The 20,345-nt window shown below is 44.1% G+C and overlaps 2 protein-coding genes across 4 annotated transcripts; one reads left to right on the top strand and one right to left on the bottom strand.

Moving 5' to 3' along the window:
* Positions 1-5,104: 5,104 nt before the first annotated feature.
* LOC139424631 (gamma-crystallin M2-like) lies at positions 5,105-6,101 on the bottom strand. The gene is made up of 3 exons (XM_071176651.1): positions 6,050-6,101; positions 5,593-5,835; positions 5,105-5,452 (listed from the first exon to the last, which is right to left on the bottom strand). The coding sequence occupies exons 1-3, from the start codon at positions 6,077-6,079 to the stop codon at positions 5,153-5,155; spliced, it is 573 nt and encodes a 190-aa protein (XP_071032752.1). The 5' UTR covers positions 6,080-6,101; the 3' UTR covers positions 5,105-5,152.
* A 1,533-nt stretch (positions 6,102-7,634) lies between these two features.
* Positions 7,635-19,720, top strand: LOC139424630 (secernin-2-like). 3 transcript variants are annotated; one of them, XM_071176648.1, is made up of 9 exons: positions 7,635-7,750; positions 8,669-8,837; positions 9,391-9,572; positions 10,863-11,062; positions 11,612-11,827; positions 12,141-12,306; positions 12,690-12,870; positions 13,123-13,282; positions 13,402-19,720. In XM_071176648.1, the coding sequence occupies exons 2-8, from the start codon at positions 8,670-8,672 to the stop codon at positions 13,276-13,278; spliced, it is 1,269 nt and encodes a 422-aa protein (XP_071032749.1). In that variant the 5' UTR covers positions 7,635-7,750; position 8,669; the 3' UTR covers positions 13,279-13,282; positions 13,402-19,720. The 3 variants fall into 3 exon arrangements, with proteins under 3 accessions (XP_071032749.1, XP_071032751.1, XP_071032750.1); XM_071176650.1 differs by lacking the exon at positions 11,612-11,827 and having other exon boundaries at positions 13,123-19,720; XM_071176649.1 differs by lacking the exon at positions 7,635-7,750 and having other exon boundaries at positions 7,865-8,837; positions 13,123-19,720.
* Positions 19,721-20,345: the final 625 nt, after the last annotated feature.

The raw sequence follows: 20,345 nt of genomic DNA on the forward strand, positions 1-20,345 counted from the left end.
ACACTGTTCACAGCTGGATTTGAACCTCTAGCAGTTGGTTGGAGATGCTTAGTCGTATACTGTAAATATATAGTATAATCGTACATACTGACAGTACACTGTCTCACAGACTCCATTTCAGGACAGGACACACCATCTTATTGGACCTTAAATCCTTCAGCTGTAACCCGGGTGCCAAGGACCCACTATAGACCTCATCAACCCCCTATGTGTCAACTCATATAAATCCATTCACAATCTCCGAGGCTTATATAGCACTCTAGTCCTGAGGCACATTCTGTATAGCTGAATCTCTCTAGTCGAATGCGGCAGACAAATCCCACAAATCCCTTTGAAATGAATCGTCTGTCACGGATTGTGAACAAAGTACATTTTTTGTTACATTGTTGGCCATTCTCCTTGGATTAAAGCTGTTTCATTGAAGTATCCAAAGATAAACGATTCAAGGAACTTATCTTTTGTAGTTTTCTGTTCCACACTTGCTTTCGTCATCCAATATCATTAAGAGGCTTCTAGATGGATAAAAAAAAAAGATTAAAGAAGAAAATTATCATTATCATAGTTGATGTGTTCATGTCTATGGTGCACTAGTTTATTTTCGTCTATGTCTATGACTTATTTAACTTGAATTTGTACAGATTTGTCTCATAGAGACAAAAATCTAATTTGCAAGGGAGACCTGTTATAAGTAGCCTAACATTGACTAACCAACCATAAAGCATGTTTTATGTGTGTCCCACGGAAACTACCCTGGTGTCTCAGCTAAAGCCTAATATCACCGTTGGAGCCTCCAGAGGGATTGGCCAGGTAAAGCCTCATTTCCCCTCTGAGGGGGAAAAAAAAGTTAACTAGAGTAAACAGTAAGTGTACAGTAGCAGACTTCCTATATCCTTGTTTACTATTCAAAATCCCATAAGAGGAGGTACCGGCTGCCAGGGGTTCTGAGTCACGTTTTTTTTCTTCTTCCCTTCTTCATGCAAACACACCTAGACACTCACTCACCACAGCAGCCCCCTCTCCCTCGCTCTCTCTCTACCTCCCCTTTCAACTTCAAACCCAGTCATTTCTGCAAGCTGCTACTTTGATTGTACCAAACACCTGTATTTTTAGGGAGAGACTTCCTCAGTAGCCCCCGCCTCCCATCTTTGATTGTTAAACAGCAGTGGCGCCGCCATTACTGTCTGAGAGACTGATGCCGCCCTGCTTCCCCTCCTCCTCCACTTAAGTTCCTTTTAAACCAGAATTTGAATTGGTCTCGGAGTATGGCGAGCTCCATTTGATTTGATCCACGTTCCACCATTCCAAAGTATCTGAGTTGTAGATGAAGACTTTGAATCTCATATTCCTGTGTGTGACAGCTGCGGAAATCAGAAAGAATCATCAAAGAATCATCATGCCAGGAAGCAGAGCCATAACATTCTAGCTCAAAATCAACAAGATTATGACTATTCTCCTGAATGCGAGGAAAGTGAGAATCAGAGGTAACTTTAGTAGAAAATGCTGTCAGAGTTGTTTGCTCTGTCTTAGGTCGTATCAACAGTACAGAGAGAGTGTGAACAGAGCAGACGCACACACACACACACACACGGCCCTCTTCCCCTCGCCCTTAATACCAGGCTTTATTATCCAACCTCTCATCCCTGCCATCCTGTCTTCCCCTCCAGATTAATGTCCTCTCCGATCTGCACCAGCTGTTTCCGTGCCAGAACACCCCTCATCTTCCCGGGCCGCTGGCCTCTTGGTTCAGGTGGCAGATGGTAGTCTGTCTTTGGGGCTGGGCCATAGGGCCGCATTGTCACAGTGCCTGCGTATCTATGAGAGAATAGCCGCCCTCACGCCCATTAGCAGGAGTGTCAGTGTGTTCACTTCGCCACATGCCAGACCGCCCTTGTAAATAAGAATTTGGTCATAACTGAAGTCATATAAAATGTATAACCTGTATGGACAGCTTTAAGGGAAGAGCCTTGTGTCACATAGCTCAAAACTTTGGAGTGCCCCCACCTTTTGTTGATGAAATCAAATAAAATGATAGCCTTTAACTTTATTAATTTGGACTAAATCAGAAAATGTTATGTTTTAGATTACAATACTATTTTGTTCATCATAATGCAACTTAAATATAACATTTGTAAAATGTAGTGTTAACTTACTTAAATATGCTGTGTACGTCATCAACCGGTGTTTGTTTTGAGAGTGACTTGGGAGGGGAGGGGGTGTACGCCCACAGTTTGTTTGTTATAAAGTATGTCTGTTTTGTTTAGTCTGTGTGTGGTATGCGTGAGTGAGTAAGTGTGTGTCTGACTGTGTGTTTCTCTGTCTGTCTGTCTGTCTGTCTGTCTGTCTGTCTGTCTGTCTGTCTGTGTGTGTGTGTGTGTGTGTGTGCGTGCGTGCGTGCGTGCGTGCGTGCGTGTGTGTGTGTCAGTTTGAGCGGTGTTAACTGGGTGTGGCTGTCTGTGCCTGAGGTGGGCATTTACTTTTCAGGGCTGTTGGTGTTTGTGTCTTAGCACAGATGGGATGTGCAGAGGTTTTCAGCACGGGGGGGTGGGGGGATAGTCGTGCCGGTCAGATAGAAAGAATCCGAGCCTGCTTCCTCCACCTCCACCTCCACCTCCACCTCTACATACATTCCAAGTGTGCTGCACAGTGCCACAAGGAAACACCTCTCACCACCTTAGTGCTTTGACATCCTTTTTCCTAGACACTCAACACCCAAACAAAGCTGGGCATAGCTGAGCACTGACATGGCCAAGTGTTCAACGACAACTGGAATCACAAGCCAAAAAGCTAAAGGTTAAAGGTGTTTGTGTTTAGACTTCATAAGTTTCCGTTTGTATGTGTGGACGACACCCTATTAGGCTTAGACAACAAAGGGAAATACTTTAGCTATTGATCAAAAGCGTGAAGAGACTTGTAGACTTGGAATGGACTCAACCCCTTTACTGGAGCCAAACATATTAGTAACAGAGGGTAATAACAATGTCCTAAGCTTCATTTTGACAGCAATTTCAGAAATGCTGTTTGGCTGGTTTATATCGTTTCCTTTTGTATTGCCAAGTTACTTCCATGGAGTATCATTGTCAAAACAAATAAACTCCCAGACAGGATCAGTGTCCTGAGGCTGACAGTCTAGTCCAGCTACAAGACCCCCAACTGTGATGTAACATTGAGCGTTTTAGCACTGAAACAATTTGCATAGAAGGCCTAGTGCATGTTTTGCACTTCAATGAGTGACTAGATACATACAGTGCCTTGCGAAAGTATTCGGCCCCCTTGAACTTTGCGACCTTTTGCCACATTTCAGGCTTCAAACATAAAGATATAAAACTGTATTTTTTTGTGAAGAATCAACAACAAGTGGGACACAATCATGAAGTGGAACGACATTTATTGGATATTTCAAACTTTTTTAACAAATCAAAAACTGAAAAATTGGGCGTGCAAAATTATTCAGCCCCCTTAAGTTAATACTTTGTAGCGCTACCTTTTGCTGCGATTACAGCTGTAAGTCGCTTGGGGTATGTCTCTATCAGTTTTGCACATCGAGAGACTGAATTTTTTTCCCATTCCTCCTTGCAAAACAGCTCGAGCTCAGTGAGGTTGGATGGAGAGCATTTGTGAACAGCAGTTTTCAGTTCTTTCCACAGATTCTCGATTGGATTCAGGTCTGGACTTTGACTTGGCCATTCTAACACCTGGATATGTTTATTTTTGAACCATTCCATTGTAGATTTTGCTTTATGTTTTGGATCATTGTCTTGTTGGAAGACAAATCTCCGTCCCAGTCTCAGGTCTTTTGCAGACTCCATCAGGTTTTCTTCCGGAATGGTCCTGTATTTGGCTCCATCCATCTTCCCATCAATTTTAACCATCTTCCCTGTCCCTGCTGAAGAAAAGCAGGCCCAAACCATGATGCTGCCACCACCATGTTTGACAGTGGGGATGGTGTGTTCAGCTGTGTTGCTTTTACGCCAAACATAACGTTTTGCATTGTTGCCAAAAAGTTCAATTTTGGTTTAATCTGACCAGAGCACCTTCTTCCACATGTTTGGTGTGTCTCCCAGGTGGCTTGTGGCAAACTTTAAACAACACTTTTTATGGATATCTTTAAGAAATGGCTTTCTTCTTGCCACTCTTCCATAAAGGCCAGATTTGTGCAATATACGACTGATTGTTGTCCTATGGACAGAGTCTCCCACCTCAGCTGTAGATCTCTGCAGTTCATCCAGAGTGATCATGGGCCTCTTGGCTGCATCTCTGATCAGTCTTCTCCTTGTATGAGCTGAAAGTTTAGAGGGACGGCCAGGTCTTGGTAGATTTGCAGTGGCCTGATACTGCTTCCATTTCAATATTATCGCTTGCACAGTGCTCCTTGGGATGTTTAAAGCTTGGGAAATATTTTTGTATCCAAATCCGGCTTTAAACTTCTTCACAACAGTATCTCGGACCTGCCTGGTGTGTTCCTTGTTCTTCATGATGCTCTCTGCGCTTTTAACGGACCTCTGAGACTATCACAGTGCAGGTGCATTTATACGGAGACTTGATTACACACAGGTGGATTGTATTTATCCTCATTAGTCATTTAGGTCAACATTGGATCATTCAGAGATCCTCACTGAACTTCTGGAGAGAGTTTGCTGCACTGAAAGTAAAGGAGCTGAATAATTTTGCACGCCGAATTTTTCAGTTTTTGATTTGTTAAAAAAGTTTGAAATATCCAATAAATGTCGTTCCACTTCATGATTGTGTCCCACTTGTTGTTGATTCTTCACAAAAAAATACAGTTTTATATCTTTATGTTTGAAGCCTGAAATGTGGCAAAAGGTTGCAAAGTTCAAGGGGGCCGAATACTTTCGCAAGGCACTGTACATATGTCATATCTCAATTTGATCACTCTGTTGTCGCTGCGAATCTTCTTGCGCTAAGTGAAAATACCCTCAAATAAAATATGGCATTATGTACTGTCGCATCATATGAAACATTTGATCTCAAGTCCAAAATACTCCAAATGTTCATTCTTAGCTTCACTGTCCAAATACATATGTAAGGGACTGTATATGACCAGGGATGCAGGTGTGTGAACAACAAATCAGCAGGCACATTTTTTTTGTCACACTTAAAAAGGGAACATTTTAATAGGTTTGTGAATTATTATTTAGTACCAGGAATCCATGATACGCCTCATGCTCATGAACCTCATACCACTCATGCCGCCCATGGCTCCCATTCCCATGCCCATGCTGAAGTTGCTGTACTCTCCAGGCCTCATGTACATCATCCTGCCTCTGAAGTGGGGCTGCTCGTACATCAGCCAGTGGCCTTCCATCACGTTGCAGGACTGGCATTTGGACATGCGGTAATGATCCGTGATGTTGTCACAGTCGTTCATCATCTCGTGCATCTGACCTCCGAAGTTCTCCCTCTCGTAGATCCTCATCCTGTAGTTTCCTCTGTGCTGTCAGGAGAAAAGTACAGGGTTCATAGATGAGATAATTATTGAGAAAATTGTTTAATATGAGAGTGTGGCCATTAAAATATGTTTTACCTTCAATGACAAGATGTGACTATTTTTAAGCGGAGATATTTTCGACCTACCATGGCGATCATGCGGCAGGACTTGATGCAGTCACTCATTCCAAAGTGCTGCATGTAGTCGGGGTACTCGCCCCTCCTCATGAAGTACTGGTTTCCCATATAGTTGTTGTGGTTGTACAGCATCCAACAGCCACTTTCGACCCTGCAGGAGTGGCACCTGCTCAGGTAGGAGCTCATGTCACTGCAGTCACTGCTACACTCATAGGAACGACCCTGGAAGTTCCTGTCCTCGTAGAAGACGATCTGAAAATATAATGGAATCATTTCTATGAATTAAACAATTGTATGAAAGAAACATTTTAGAGACATGTGGGATAGGCTACTATTCAGTCACAATGGCAACCAGGATATTGGGATGAGTCAAACATTCATGTTTTAGTTTGGGGTTCTAGAGCCCTTTTGTATAACAATCTAGAAAAATGTTGATATGTTTTTTCAAAACTTCCCCAGTGCTTACCTTGCCCCTGTTCATGTTGGTGGTGGACATGTTTGCTAACTGTGCTGCTGGTTGCTGCTCCTGAACTGACTTCCTACCTGGTTTAACCCTTTCTTTTATACCTGACCAAACCCAAAGAATCGCAAGCTCCATTGTTCAAATCCCTGACCCAGCATCATGCTATAGAGGCCTATTGAGGCCACTGAGGTTACATCCACATTTCCAGAAAGGCTGCTTTTCAACTGGTCGTTTCTCTTACAAAGTAACATAAAGCCTTTTGAGCGTTTACTCTCAAATGTGAAAGTTCTTCGTACATAAGTTTAAAATCTTACTTGAAGGATAACTTTTATTAACTAAAAAATGACATTTCCTGAAGTAAATATGTGTGCTTGAAAGTCTTGAAGTATTTATGGTTGTGAAATAGTAGTATAGTGGTAGTGGTAGCAACAGCTGTAGTAATAGTAGAAGTAGTATTGGTAGTAATAGGGTTTTCATAGGCTATGGGTTAGTTATAATTACCTATTTTGGGGTGGTTTGTTGGTTTGGAGTTATTATACTTGGTTATAGTGGGCTAGTATAGTAATATAGAGTGAGTACGATAGCATCATAAGCCATATTATGTGCTTTTAAGCTCTCTAAGGTCTTAAGTTTGAACATTCTGAATGTTTTGTGGCAGTGATTTCAGTTTAGAATGTTGAAACCTGCATTCTGCCTTTAAAATGGGATATAAAAAGCTTTTATAGTTTATGAAGTATGAATGGTAGCAACAAACTGTGTTAAAGCAATCTAAGTTGATTCAGTCTGCACATGTCAACTTTGGGTTGGTGTTTGTAGCTGGAACAGTTCAAGAGCAGTGGCAAATCCACATTTTGCCTTTAAATCTATGGAAATGTATGCAAATTTGAAAATGTTTTGTTCAAAATGTATACATAGTATCAAAAAGCTGTATACAAGCACACCATTCCAAACCGGTCTGCACGTTTTAAAGATTGAATGGAGTTTTTAGCTTTTAACGGTTCTGGAGGAGTAGTGGCTCCATTTTTTACCTGTCCTCTCCATTTAAACCTATGGCCATTAAAAATGCATCGGGATATATGCAAAGGTATTTGTAGTGTGAAAGGTAAGCCATAAGTAGTATCAAAAATGATTGTTCATACAACCTGAAGACAGCAAGCCTGCACGTTTTAAAGTTGCTTTGGTGTTGGTTGCTTTAAATTTTGCGCTACAGGTGGCAGCAGAAGAAGAGTAATAAGTGTGTCGGATTTTCGAAGTTGATCTTGCTTTCAGCAGGCACATCGAATGATTTGACATATTAGCACAAACCGATCTGGGACCAGGCTATTAGTGCGCTGAGAATAAAAACATACTGGTTATTAATCATTACAGTGTAGTCTACATGCCATGGGTGGGATGGATATGCTCTTTTTGAGCAATTAAATGATCTATTTGATAATAGAATATAGAGGACCCAAATCTAAGAAGTTGTGATGATGTATTCTTGAATCATGCTGACATGTTTCCATTTTGTGCGCTTGTTACAGCAACATTTGTTGGCTAATTGTTGAATAGGGCTATGCACTTGTTTTTCAGTTATGTATTTGCAGCAAGTAATCAACGAGACTAGACCTTTAAATACAACCTTTGGATACGATCACGTGGTACAGTAGCTCAACTACAATCTGCCTTCTGGTAGCTACCACGTCTGATTTTGCGATTAAAAAGGTAACATTTGTCCTGTAGGAAATTGCAACATATCAGTAGCTACAGTAACCCTATTGCTCAACAGGTTATAATGACAGCCAACCCTTGGATTGAAGTGAAACGACAGTCGTTTATTTGTGCATTTTAAGCGTGATATCTCCTGAAATCGGGAAGTGACAGCAAGGGCACATCGCTAACGATACCGTTTATATAGGCCCTATCTTAAATAAACATTTGACTAAAGCACATTTTAGGCTATCACGTCTCCATAAGACTTCGATCACATTGTTTAAAATGTTTCCCGCATTGTATAATAGAACAGCGTTACTAAATAGCCATGTTGATAAGAAGAAGGAGACGGCAAGGACCATTCGGATTTGTAAAGATTACCGAGAAGTGCACTTCTCTGTTTAAGAAGGGATGGACAATGCACTAGTTGACAGGAAGAACATATTATACCTGATTCTTCCCTAAAGATACTGTATAGGGGATGAATGCCTTATGTGTCACGTGTGCCCATTCTATAGGCTTCTTAGGCTATATACAATAGTCATAGTGTGAAATGAAATAGAAATGGGAAAACTGTAAAAAAAACATGACTAACTGATAGTGACAGTGATACACAGTATGTGTATATTTTTGAGTTTGCTTAAACAAGGCAGTTAACCCACTGTTCCTAGGCCGTCATTGAAAATAGCAATTTGTTCTTAATTAACTGACTTGCCTAGTTAAATAAAGGTAAAAAATAAAAAGACATACAATTTATTGACCAACGTAACTATGAATGTGCCTGATTTTACCAATGGATGACTAAGGCTATGATTTTTTGTCCTGATCATTTGTGCTGACCAGCAAAAACTCCTGACCTCTGATATGATAGCAGTTTATTTCCTGGTACTATATTTGTTAGGGTGCTTGTTTGTCCTCTTGTTTATTCAGGATGGCAGAGCCCGAGCCACCCCTCTCGTGTGACTGCTTTGTGTCCTTGCCCCCTGGCTCACAAGATGATCACGTGATCTTTGGGAAGAACTCGGACCGTCCTAGAGATGAGGTCCAGGAGGTTCTTTACTACCCAGCAACCAGTCACCCATCCGGGACCATGCTGGAGGTAAACTAGGCCTAGCTTCACTTCTCCCCATAGATTGACCCTGCTGCAAATTACAATCCTGCTGCCATCTTGGATCGGGGCTCTCTTGAAAAAAGAGATTTGATCTCAATGAGATTAAACCTGGATGAAGCATGGGTCTGCCCTCTGAACATTGTATGTAAGGCCTGTAGCCAGAGTGTAGGCATTTATGTTAAAAATGGTCACAACAGGTGTTTTGCTCTGTGACCAACATCACTAATTGGATTAGAGTTGTTGTCACTGGTGAGCAGTCAGTCTGGGCAATATAACGGAGAAGGGTTATCAAACCTCTGAAATACCCCTCCTTGGTATACACAATTAACATGTTCTAATTTACTATTCACAAAGTTTAAAGTTTGAATGATAGACTATCATTTATCTGTATTTCCACGCCTTTATGTTACCAACGGTTGATACGACAGGTTTGCAGTATTGGCTGAGTATGTGTTGGTATGGTTTGCCAGTAGAATTTATGTTACAATCACATAAAAAGAGAATTGAACGACAACGTAAGTCTCCATCTCTCCTCCTGCAGTGCACATACATTCAGATCCCTCAAGCAGAACACACCCATGCTGTGGTCCTCAGCCGGCCTCCCTGGCTGTGGGGGGCCGAGATGGGGGCCAACGACAAGGGGGTCTGCATCGGGAATGAGGCTGTGTGGACCCGCGAAGCTATCGACCCAGGGGAAGCCCTGCTAGGAATGGACCTGGTCCGGTAAGCCCGGCTGACCGTAGGCCAGCATACCAAACAGTGGTGTTGTTTTGGGGGCCAAGTGAATCCTAGCTTCAGAATCACCTCCTGGTCCGAAAGATAGAGAGACGAGTTGAGCTGGCTGGGCTGGCTGGCCGTTGGGTCAGGTTCCTGACCGAGCGGTCTGATTGAATGACTGGCCCGTCTACTTCAGACAACGATAGGGTAGCGCTGCCCTTTAAGAATCTATTTACTAACTTCAGAATCACATCACTCAAAGTTTGGTGTGAATAATCAATGCATTAATGTCATTGGTAAATTTGTTGAAAAGTAGATATCCTAACTGGAGATGTGCAGGTATTTCAGCCCGTAGTCAGAATAGCAATATAGGGCTAGGCAGTAGCAGATGTGCTAGTAGCAGATGTGCTAAATGTACTAGGTAGACTTCCTTCATCACAGGTTAATACTTACATGTGTGCGTAGGGACTAGTCGTGTAAACAAAGATAGGCCTACTGCCCAAAACATTGCTATGGGAGTTTTGATTGAATCCGGCCCAAGTGTGTTTTCACTTGTGTCATAAAGCTGCCTTTACATTGTCATAAGCATAACATTTTAACGGATTTTTGTAACGCTCACGCACCATGGAGCGTATTGAGGTGTAATGCTGAACAAATCAATGTAACTGTTAGCAGTTGGCAATGGCAGCCGCAGGTTGGTCCTGTTGTACCACTGACAGTGATATAGCAGCAGCAGGACTAACCTACTCCAGGGGTTGCTGCTCTGTGGCTGACCCTATGCTGCTCTGTGGCTGACACTATGCTGCTCTGTGGCTGACCCTATGCTGCTCTGTGGCTGACACTATGCTGCTCTGTGGCTGACCCTATGCAGACTCACAGTTGTGTGTATGTATTGTGTCCGGGGAATAGTATAAGACAGTGTTCTATTTGATTATATTCTACTCATTATCTATTCTCTTCTACCACTATTATATTCCAGTGTTTCCCCAACCTTGGTCCTCCAGTACCCCCAACAGTACACATTTTTATTGTAACCCTGGACAAGCACACCTGATTCAACTTGTCAGCTAATCATCAAGCCCTCAATGAGCTTAATGAGGTGCGTTTGTCAAGAGCTACAACAAAAAATGTGTACTGTTGGGGGTACTCGAGGACCAGGGTTGGGAAACACTGTTCTATTCTACCGTTATTCTACTCTATTCTATTCTACTGTACTCTACTTTATTCTACTCTACTGCTCTATGCCACACTACTGCTCTACTCTACTCTACTCTACTCTATTCTATTGCTTGACAGCTTGGGACTTGAGCGTGCGGACAGTGCCTGGGGGGCGGTGAGTGTGATCACTGGTCTGCTGGAGCAGCACGGCCAGGGGGGGCCATGCAGGGAGGACCCGGCTCCCTTCAGCTACCACAACTCCTTCCTCCTGGTGGACCGCAATGAGGCCTGGGTCCTGGAGACCGCCGGAAAGCTCTGGGTGGCACAGAAAGTCACAGGTGAGGAAATTGCTCTAACATCACTGGAGCTGTAGTGTGGACAGATGTTTTGAAACAGGTTTGTTTCGGGGTAGTCTCTGTTAAGAAGTAAAATCTCACGGAAATTGGTCAGCCGAGTGATTAATTTATTTGTTCATACAGTCCGTATTAGAAATTGAGAGTGGCAAATATGAAGTCTCCACCCTCGCATAAAGAAATCTCAGCCAAAGCACCCCCCCCGGGTTGTGTGGGCACACGTGCGAACCAAAGCAGTTTAAGCACCGCCTTCGCCCAATCCTGATACGTGCAAATAACCAGTGACAAAAACCCCAAAACCGGAAACCAATGCTGCTCCTTATCTCACACATCCCATTCAGTCTCTGCAGATTCTTCAGTCTACACGCAAAATCTGCCCACGGGAGACTCGTTTTGTGGTTTCACCCTTACGGTTATGGTTAGGATAGTGGGAGGGTAAGGTGATCATAGAACTGCATCTCTGAGCAACTTCTACCAGCAGCATACAACTATGCACCCCCCCCCCCCCCCCCAACCTGTCTTTGCTTCCCACAGAGGGGGTGAAGAACATCTCCAATGCGCTGACCATCGGGACGGATATCTCGGCGGAGCACCCAGAGCTGCGGAGTGTGGCCCAGGCCCAGGGTTGGTGGAGCGGCGAGGGAGAGTTCTGCTTCAACGAGGTGTTCAAGTCTGAAAACCCCCCCGCCAGGATGGAACTGGCCAAGAAGCGCCACAGTGGGGGCACACAGCTCCTCCAACAGCATGATGGTGAGGGAGACGATTCTTTCTATTCTATTCTAATCTAATTCAACACTTTCAACTCCTTATAACTGTAAAAACTCCCAAAATGATGTTAAAGCAGGCTCTGTTAACAACCCTATACATGGTTGGATTGTTTGTCGTATTGCTTATACAGCTATTTTTAATAACGGCTTGGTATCCCCTCTTACCATAGAAAGTACGTTGAATGTAACAAGCTTATGTAATTTCCTGTCTCCTGCCATTTTCTCTCCGGTCGGCTTTCCCATAAAAATAGACGACTAATAACCTACTTAGACAATACCTTTTCTGGTTTCCCCAGGTTCTGTGACGGCCGAGGTGATGATGTCCATCCTGAGGGACAAGCCCAGTGGGATCTGCATGGACTCTGGAGGGTTCCGCACCACTGGCAGCATGGTGTCCATCCTGCCCCGCGATCCCAGCCTGCCGTGCATCCACTTCCTCACTGCCACCCCCGACCCCTCCAGGTGTGTCACCTCACCGGCCTGGTCCCAAACAAATCACTCTGACCCTAACCCCATTGCTGTCTGCTCCTTGTGTTTAATCTAAATGAGCTGGATAAGTCTGTGACAAATGTTTAGGAAAATCCTCCTGGCTAACCAGAGAGCTGGAACCCCTCAGGCTGGAACCCCAGGAACCCCTCAGGCTATCTGGAAGTGCTTCTTAAGATTCAGACTCAGATTCGCTCTTTGTCTTTTATCTCTCTATTGCTCTTTTTCATCATCATTTCCTCCTTTGGCAAAACTGCGTCCTGATAGGAGTGTCTCTGTGTCTGTGTGTTTCATTTGGCCCTTACCACCTCCCCTCCTCCTCCTACCTCCTCCTACCGGGCTGTCTTCCGTCCTGCCAGGTCTGTTTTCAAGCCTTTTATCTTCTCTGAGTCTGTGACCCCAGTGTCGAGGGTGATCTCCCCACAGTACGGCCCAGACGACCCGGTCAGGAAGCAGCCGCGCTTCCAGAGCCTAGTGGACCGCAGGCACGACTTGTACAATGCCCATGAGGGGGCCCTGCAGACTATGGAGACCAACCCGGTACGTGTAGGAGGGGTTAGAATCAAATATGGGTAGAGTATGCCATGGCCTAATGTAATAGGCAACACTTTCATCGTGTTATATATATATTTTTACATGAGTGTGGGTATGTGACGTATGTTACCGACTATGAACTTTCAGAATTTCCTATAAACGTCACAAATTGCTGTTTGTCAGGTCTTCTCCGCTTGTGCTTGTGTGTGGGGGCGTTAAATGTGTGTATTTTTGCACGTGTGTGTTTTTGTCCCTCAGGACGCAGGGAATGCTCTGACTGAGACGTTGAGGATGTTGGAGGGCCAGTGTCTTACGGACATATCAGCCCTGCTCAGTGGAGAAACACCAGCAGAAGAGGAACTGGGGGACCTGTTCTTTGACTGTGTGGACACGGAGCTGAAGTTCTACCAGTGAGGAGGTAAGAACCGTGTGTGTGTGTGTGTGTGTGTTGTTGTTGTTGTAGTAGTAGATGTCACTGTTTCAGAAGTACAGTAACCTCATTACGCCAATGCTGCCTCCAGTTGCTCTCTGTTACAGCGCCCTCATGTGGAGATCGCTAGTGCTTGCAGATCGGCAGGAGATGGCCCTGGGACTCTTTCGTCCTGTTAGTTTGGCTCCCTCCTGTCTCATGCATAAGAACCCTCTTGATGCCATTCCATCCATCATTGACACAGAATATAAATGTCTTAACGTTCCATGGGATTGGAGCATCATTGTCATTTGGGAGCAACGCTCGCGCCACATTAGTGAGTATGTGATAGACCACTACAGGAGTGTACAGTTCCAGTCAAAAGTTTGGACACACCTACTCATTCAAGTGTTTTTCTTATTTTACTATTTTCTACATTGTAGAATAATAGTTAAGATGTCAAAACTATGAAAACACATATGGAGTCATGTAGTAACCAAAGTTTAAAAGTTTAAACCAATCAAAATATATTTGATATTCTTCAAAGTAGCCATCCTTTTCCTTGATAACAGCTTTGCACACTCTTGGCTTTCTGTCAACCAGTCTCACCTGGAATGCTTTTCCAACGGTCTTGAAGGAGTTTCCACATATGCTGAGCACTTGTTGGCTGCTTTTCCTTTACTCTGCGGTCCAACTCATCCCAAACCATCTCAATTTGGTTGAGATCGGGGGATTGTGGAGGCCAGGTCATCTGATGCAGCACTCCATCACTCTCCTTCTTGGTCAAATAGCCCTTATACAGCCTGGAGGTGTGTTGGGTCATTGTCCTGTTGAAAAACAGAGTCCCGCTAAGCGCAAACCAGATGGGGTGGCTTATCGTTGCAGAATACAGTGGTAGCCATGCTGGTTAAGTGTTCCTTGAATTCTAAATACATCACTTAGTGTCACCAGCAAAGCACCATCACACCTCCTCCTCCATGCTACAAAGTGGGAACTACACATGCAGAGATCATCCATTCACCCACTCTGCGTCTCACAAAGACACAGTGGTTTGAACCAAAAATCTCAAATTTGGACTCATCAGACCAAATAACAGATTTCCACCGGTCTAATGTCCATTAATCATGTTTCTTGGCCCAAGCAAGTCTCTTCTTCTTATTGGTGTCTTTTAGTAGTGTAGTAGGATGTCCCTTGGGGGTATACGTACCTATGTAGGACATGCGAGGGTTAGGTTAATAAACAGGCTGGAGCTAGAACCTCGTTGTCGCGCGTCTTTATTTTAGATCATACTACATGGTGTCATAAAATTCACATAAATGTGAAGAACGTACCAAGTAAATCATACATTCAGGCTGTTTCAAAGCAGGGAGGGCACAGTGTTGGAGATAAAACAGCGCATATCATTATTTTGCTAGCTAACGAGCAAGGACTAAGCTACTGCTAAGCAACATGTTGCAAGAGGAAGAAGCTGGCGGGATTTCAGGGTTTGCGACTCCCAAGTTCAACGGGCTCTGGCGCAAACACGGACAGGCCAGTGGCTAGTGCTGACGGATTTCGCATTAGTCCCCCGTATAATTTTGTTTGTATGGACATTCAAAACTGTCCGAAATGGATCAGGCGCTTTGAAAGGTACAGGGGTAGCATCAGGCTTAAACGTGAAAAATGAGGCATTTCAAGTTAATACACTGATCTACTCTATGGGTGATGAAGCCGAGGATATATTAAATGCTTCAACGTTGACCGAGGAAGAGAAACTTAACAACATTGCCGTTAAAGACTGTTTTGAAACGCATTTTGTAGGGAGACGCAACATTACTTTTGAGAGAGCTAGGTTTAATATGCGCAAACAGGAGCAGGGTGAAACCACCGACAGTTTTATCACAACTGTTCACAAACTAGCAGAACATTGTCAGTTTGGGCGCTCAGGGAAGAGCTGATCCGAGATCGGATTGTAGTCGGAATAAGAAATATCGCACTTTCTGAAAAGTTACAGTTGGATTCCCAGTTTACCTTGTCCAAAGCTGTAAACCAGGTTAGGCAGAGTGAGACAGTAAAAAGACAGCAGACGATGCTGCGCGACAGCAGCTCCTTGCAGAACGAAGAGAGTGAGGAAATACATGCATTTTCATACAGAGCTAAAAAACGGAGGGGAACACAGAACAGAGACAGACGTGGAGAAAACTAATCACAGACAGCACCAGTAGCTAGTTCAAATGTTTGTCGCAAATGTGGGAAATCCCCTTTCCACAGATGGAAAGATTGCCCAGCAAAGGATGCGGAATGCAGGAAATGTCACAGGAGAGGAACTTTTCAGTTGTCTGTCGATTAAAGCAAATGCATGAGGTTTCAGAGGAGGTACTGCAGGACAGCATCTTTCTGGGAGAAGTAAAGGGAAACAATACTGGCTGGCATTCAGACATTAAACTCAATGGGGAGGTTGTGTCATTTAAACTAGACACTGGGGCAGCAGTGACAGCTATCCCAACTAGGCTGTATAGCAATAGCAGAGATGGCCCTTTGCTCTCTACAAACAAAAAACTGTACGGGCCCAGGAAAAACATTTTACCAGTGGTAGGGCACTTGGTGATTAAACTGGAGAGTAAAGACAAAAGTGCCATCCAGCCTGTCTTCGTCACTGACTCTCTAGCCAGAGGCTGGGGCTGCCAGCAATTGAAGCATTGCAACTCATTGAGAGAGTGAGCGAACTGGAGGACCCAGGTGAGGTTTTCAAAACGAAATTCCCAAAAGTGTTTTCTGGTCTAGGAAGGATAGAAGGTGACTACAAAATCTGCCTGAAAGAGGATGCTGTTCCCTATGCCAATGGGGAAATAAGGATCTGTGTGGACATGACTAAATTGAATGAGGCACTCTGCAGAGAGAGACACATCTTACCATCAGTGGAGCAGTCACTGGCTCAGTTGGATGGCTCACAAGTCTTCACAAAGCTGGATGCCCGCTCAGGTTTCTGGCAGATACCGCTGTCATCACAGAGTAGGGCACTCACAACGTTTATAACACCGTTTGGCCGTTACTGTTTTGCCATTTGGAATCGCTTCCGGTCCTGAGCATTTCCAAAGACGCATGTCCCAGCTGTTGGATGGGCTGAGCGGCGTCATAGTCCACGCGGACGATGTGCTCGTGTGCGGAAGGGACAGAGCAAAACATGATGTAAGGCTCACAGCAGTTCTGACCCGACTCCAGGAGACTGGCCTGACACTCAATGAAAAATGCACTTTTGCACAATCAGAGGTCTTGTTCTTGGGACACAAAATCAGTGCAGCTGGAATAGAGCCGGACCCAGAGAAGATCAGCGGCATCACAGATATGCCCAGACCCCAGAATGTGGCTGAAGTCAGGACCTTCTTAGGCATGGCCACATATGTGGGTAAGTTCCTCCCACAGTTCTCAGATACAACCAAACCTCTGAGAGACTTACTAGCCAAAGAGAATGACTGGACATGGGGTCACATGCAACAGGTAGCGTTTGACAAAATCAAAGGAGATCTGGCCTCACAGAGAGTGCTGGCCCAGGACCGTCCCCACGCTAAGACAAAAGTATCAGCAGATGCATCATCCTTTGGGCTAGGGGCGGTCCTCACACAGATGCAGGACAACATGGAGTGGCGTCCAATAGCATACATCTCCCGAAGCTTATCCGACACAGAGCAAAGATATGCTCAAGTGGAGAAGGAGGCGTTGGCTATCACATGGGCATGTGAAAGGCTCAGCCAATATCTTATTGGCCTGCAGTTTACAGCAGAGACTGACCACAAACCACTGTTGGCTCTGTTAGGGACAAAAGCACTGGACGACTTGCCTCCCAGAGTTCTGCGCTTCCGCCTCAGATTACTGAGGTTCACCTACAAGATGGTGTATGTGCCAGGGAAGGCACTGATCACAGCAAATGCACTATCCAGGGCCCCAATTAAACATCCATTATCAGAGGAGGAGCAATGTCTAGAGGGTGAGGTACAGGTGTCCATTAATGCAATAAGGGACAGTCTACCTGCATCTCAGACCAAACTGCAGCAGATTGCAGAGGAGCAACAACAAGACCACATCTGCCAACAGATAGTGCAAAAAGGGATGGCCCAGGCAGGAGGAACTGCCTCAGCTGCTGAAGCCCTATTGGGTGCACCAAAGTGACTTCCACTGTAATGGAGACCTTCTCATGAAAGGACTACGGATAGTTATCCCAGAGACTCTACAACCAGAAATGCTAGACAGAGTGCATGATGGACATAACCAAATGCAGACTGAGGGCTCAACAGTCAGTGTGGTGGCTTGGTTTGAGTACTCAGATTGCCAAGCTAGTGGCCCAGTGTGAGGTCTGTACAAAATGTCAACCTTGTCATCCGGAGCCAATGATGGCAATGGAGCTGCCAAAACGGCCATGGCAAAAGGTAGGGGCGGATATGTTCTATTGGAAAAATGACACTTATCTGCTAGTGGTAGATTACTACTCAAGATACATTGAAATAGCAAAGACACCCAAAACCACATCAGCTGGTGTTATCAATGGATTCAAGTCAATTTTTTCCAGGCAAGGGGTCGCTGAGGTCCTGGTTACAGATAACGCTCCCCAGTTCTTTGCGAGCTCCTTTTCTGCTTTTGCCGCAGAATATGACTTCATACATGTGACCAGTAGCCCCTACCATGCACAGAGTAATGGTGAGGCACAGAGAGCTGTGAAAACAGTCAAGGGACTGCTGAAAAAGAACAAGGATCCATACAGGGCTCTGTTAGCTTACAGAGTTACACCACTGCATCATGGGCCGTCGCCTGCCGAGCTCCTGATGGGCAGGAGGCCGCGTTCCCCATTGCCTGTCTCGCCGGCTCAGCTTAAACCCTGAAGGCCTAACAGAAAGGCCTTCGCTGAGAGGGACAAACGTCTGAAACAAACGCAAACTTTAATCGGAGACACCGTGCTAAGGAGAGGCCAGAGCTGACCGAAGGTCAACGCATGTGGATTACAAACTCAAAGACACCAGCAATAGTGCTGAGGAAAGCGGATGCCCCACGCTCCTATGTGGTGGACACAGGCTCAGAAGAGGTACGAAGGAACAAAACACACCTCAGAGCTCTTCCAGATCTACCAGCCACACAGACCGAGGCCACAGCAAATGCACAAAAAAGAGGGTGAAGGAGAGAGAATGCTCACAGAGCCACAAGCGCGCCCAAAAAGGGATGTGAAGCCACCAGAGTGGCTGAAATACTATGTTACGTGAAGAGAAAACATACTGCTGGGGAACATACCCAGCAAAAAGAGACTGTACCTAAGTTAATGTTCATACTGTGTGATTTAATGCTTTCATACTGTTTCAGGATGGGAAGTAGCATGTTAGAGAATAATACTGGTTTCCAAATTGCATTTCACTTCAGTGGTTATGCATGTTGAGTTCTTGTTCATGGGAGAGGGGAAGATGTAGTAGGATGTCCCTTGGGGGTATCCGTACCTATGTAGGACATGCGAGGGTTAGGTTAATAAACAGGCTGGAGTTAGAACCTCGTTGTCGCGCGTCTTTATTTTAGATCATACTACAAGTAGTGGTTTCTTTGCAGCAATTTGACCATGGAGGCCTGATTCACGCAGTCTCCTCTGAACAGGTGATGTTGAGATCTTGAGTGTCTTACTTGAACTCTCTGAAGCATTAATTTGGGCTGCAATCTGAGGCGCAATTAACTCTAATGAACTTATCCTCTGTACCAGAGGTAACTGTGGGTCTTCCTATTCTGTGGTGGTCCTCATGAGAGCCAGTTTCATCACAGCGCTTGATGGTTTTTGCGACTGCACTTGAAGAAACTTTCAAAGTTCTTGAAATGTTCCGGATGGACTGACCAGTAATGATGGACTGTCATTTTCTCTTTGATTATTTGAGCTGTTCTTGCCATAATATGGACTTGGTTTTCCTCAGGACTATCTTCTGTATACCACCCCTACCTTGAAACAACACAACCGATTGGCTGTAATGCATTAAGAAGGAAACCAATTCCATAAATTCACTTTTAACAAGGCACACCTGTTAATTGAAATGCATTCCAGGTGACTACCCCATGAAACTGGTTGAGAGAATGCCAAGAGTGTGCAAAGCTGTCATCAAGGCAAAGTGTAGCTACTTTGAAGAATCTCAAATATAAAATATATTTTGATTTGTTTAATACATTTTTGGTTACTACATGATTCCATATGTGTTATTTCATAGTTTGGATGTCTTCACTATTATCCTACAATGTGTAAAACAGTAAAAATAAAGAAAACCCCTTGAATGAGTAGGTGTGTCCAAACTTTTGGCTGGCACTGTATGTTTGTGACTTTGCAGATCTGTTTCACATTAAACACCTGTAAGTACGCCATTTGTCAAATGTGCTATTCATTGTTACAAGTGAATGGGGGTTAGTTGACTGACTGCCCCCATGTGAATTAACTAATAAAATATTCGCTCTGTCTGCTGATGTGTCCTTTATTTATTAACACTGTAGTTTAAAACGAACACTGCAATATTCAATTTAGTAATTCAGTATGTACTGACGTATTTAGTCAAGTTAAGTAAAGAATTCAACAAATGTTGTAGTTTTGTTAAAGTTGGGGAAATTCTAATACCGTCCTGTTGGTGGCAGTGTTGCACTTCCAATCCTATAAAATATCCCAGCTAACAACTTTAGAAGTAACCTAACCAAAGATTGTCTATTATATTGACAAGATTTTTGAGTGACCAATCTAACAGTGGAAATGGCATGTCCCTCAAAGATTGAAGCCAGGTTGGAGGAGGCGAGGTCATGTGGGACCATTCAGCCAATGAGAGGGCAGATGCAACAACAGCCATAGAGATTGAAAGAAGACTCATTATTGTATCGGTGCTATTATTGTATCAGTTAATTTTCTTTTTCATTGTCTGATTTCTTACAACTCATAGGAATACCCACCCAGTTGACTACTTTAAAATAGTGGAAGCCTTCAATTTCAATGTCCACGATGTGTCCTCTATCACCATAGCCCAACTCCAATATAAAGTCGTTATTTTTTTTAATTGCCGAAATGCCACGTGCATACACTTATATCAGTGCATTCGTA

The sequence above is a fragment of the Oncorhynchus clarkii genome, chromosome 13 (assembly GCF_045791955.1).
Source record: "Oncorhynchus clarkii lewisi isolate Uvic-CL-2024 chromosome 13, UVic_Ocla_1.0, whole genome shotgun sequence".
Taxonomy (NCBI): Eukaryota; Metazoa; Chordata; class Actinopteri; order Salmoniformes; family Salmonidae; genus Oncorhynchus; species Oncorhynchus clarkii.

Excerpts from the sequence above, each read along its gene's own strand:
- LOC139424630 (XM_071176648.1), top strand. The coding sequence starts at position 8,670 with ATGGCAGAGCCCGAGCCACCCCTCTCGTGTGACTGCTTTGTGTCCTTG. Across the intron at positions 8,838-9,390 it reads CATCCGGGACCATGCTGGAG|TGCACATACATTCAGATCCC; the intron begins GTAAACTAGGCC and ends CTCCTCCTGCAG. Across the intron at positions 9,573-10,862 it reads CTAGGAATGGACCTGGTCCG|CTTGGGACTTGAGCGTGCGG; the intron begins GTAAGCCCGGCT and ends ATTGCTTGACAG.
- LOC139424631 (XM_071176651.1), bottom strand. The coding sequence starts at position 6,079 with ATGTCCACCACCAACATGAACAGGGGCAAG. Across the intron at positions 5,836-6,049 it reads CCAACATGAACAGGGGCAAG|ATCGTCTTCTACGAGGACAG; the intron begins GTAAGCACTGGG and ends TTATATTTTCAG. Across the intron at positions 5,453-5,592 it reads CCTGCCGCATGATCGCCATG|CACAGAGGAAACTACAGGAT; the intron begins GTAGGTCGAAAA and ends TTCTCCTGACAG.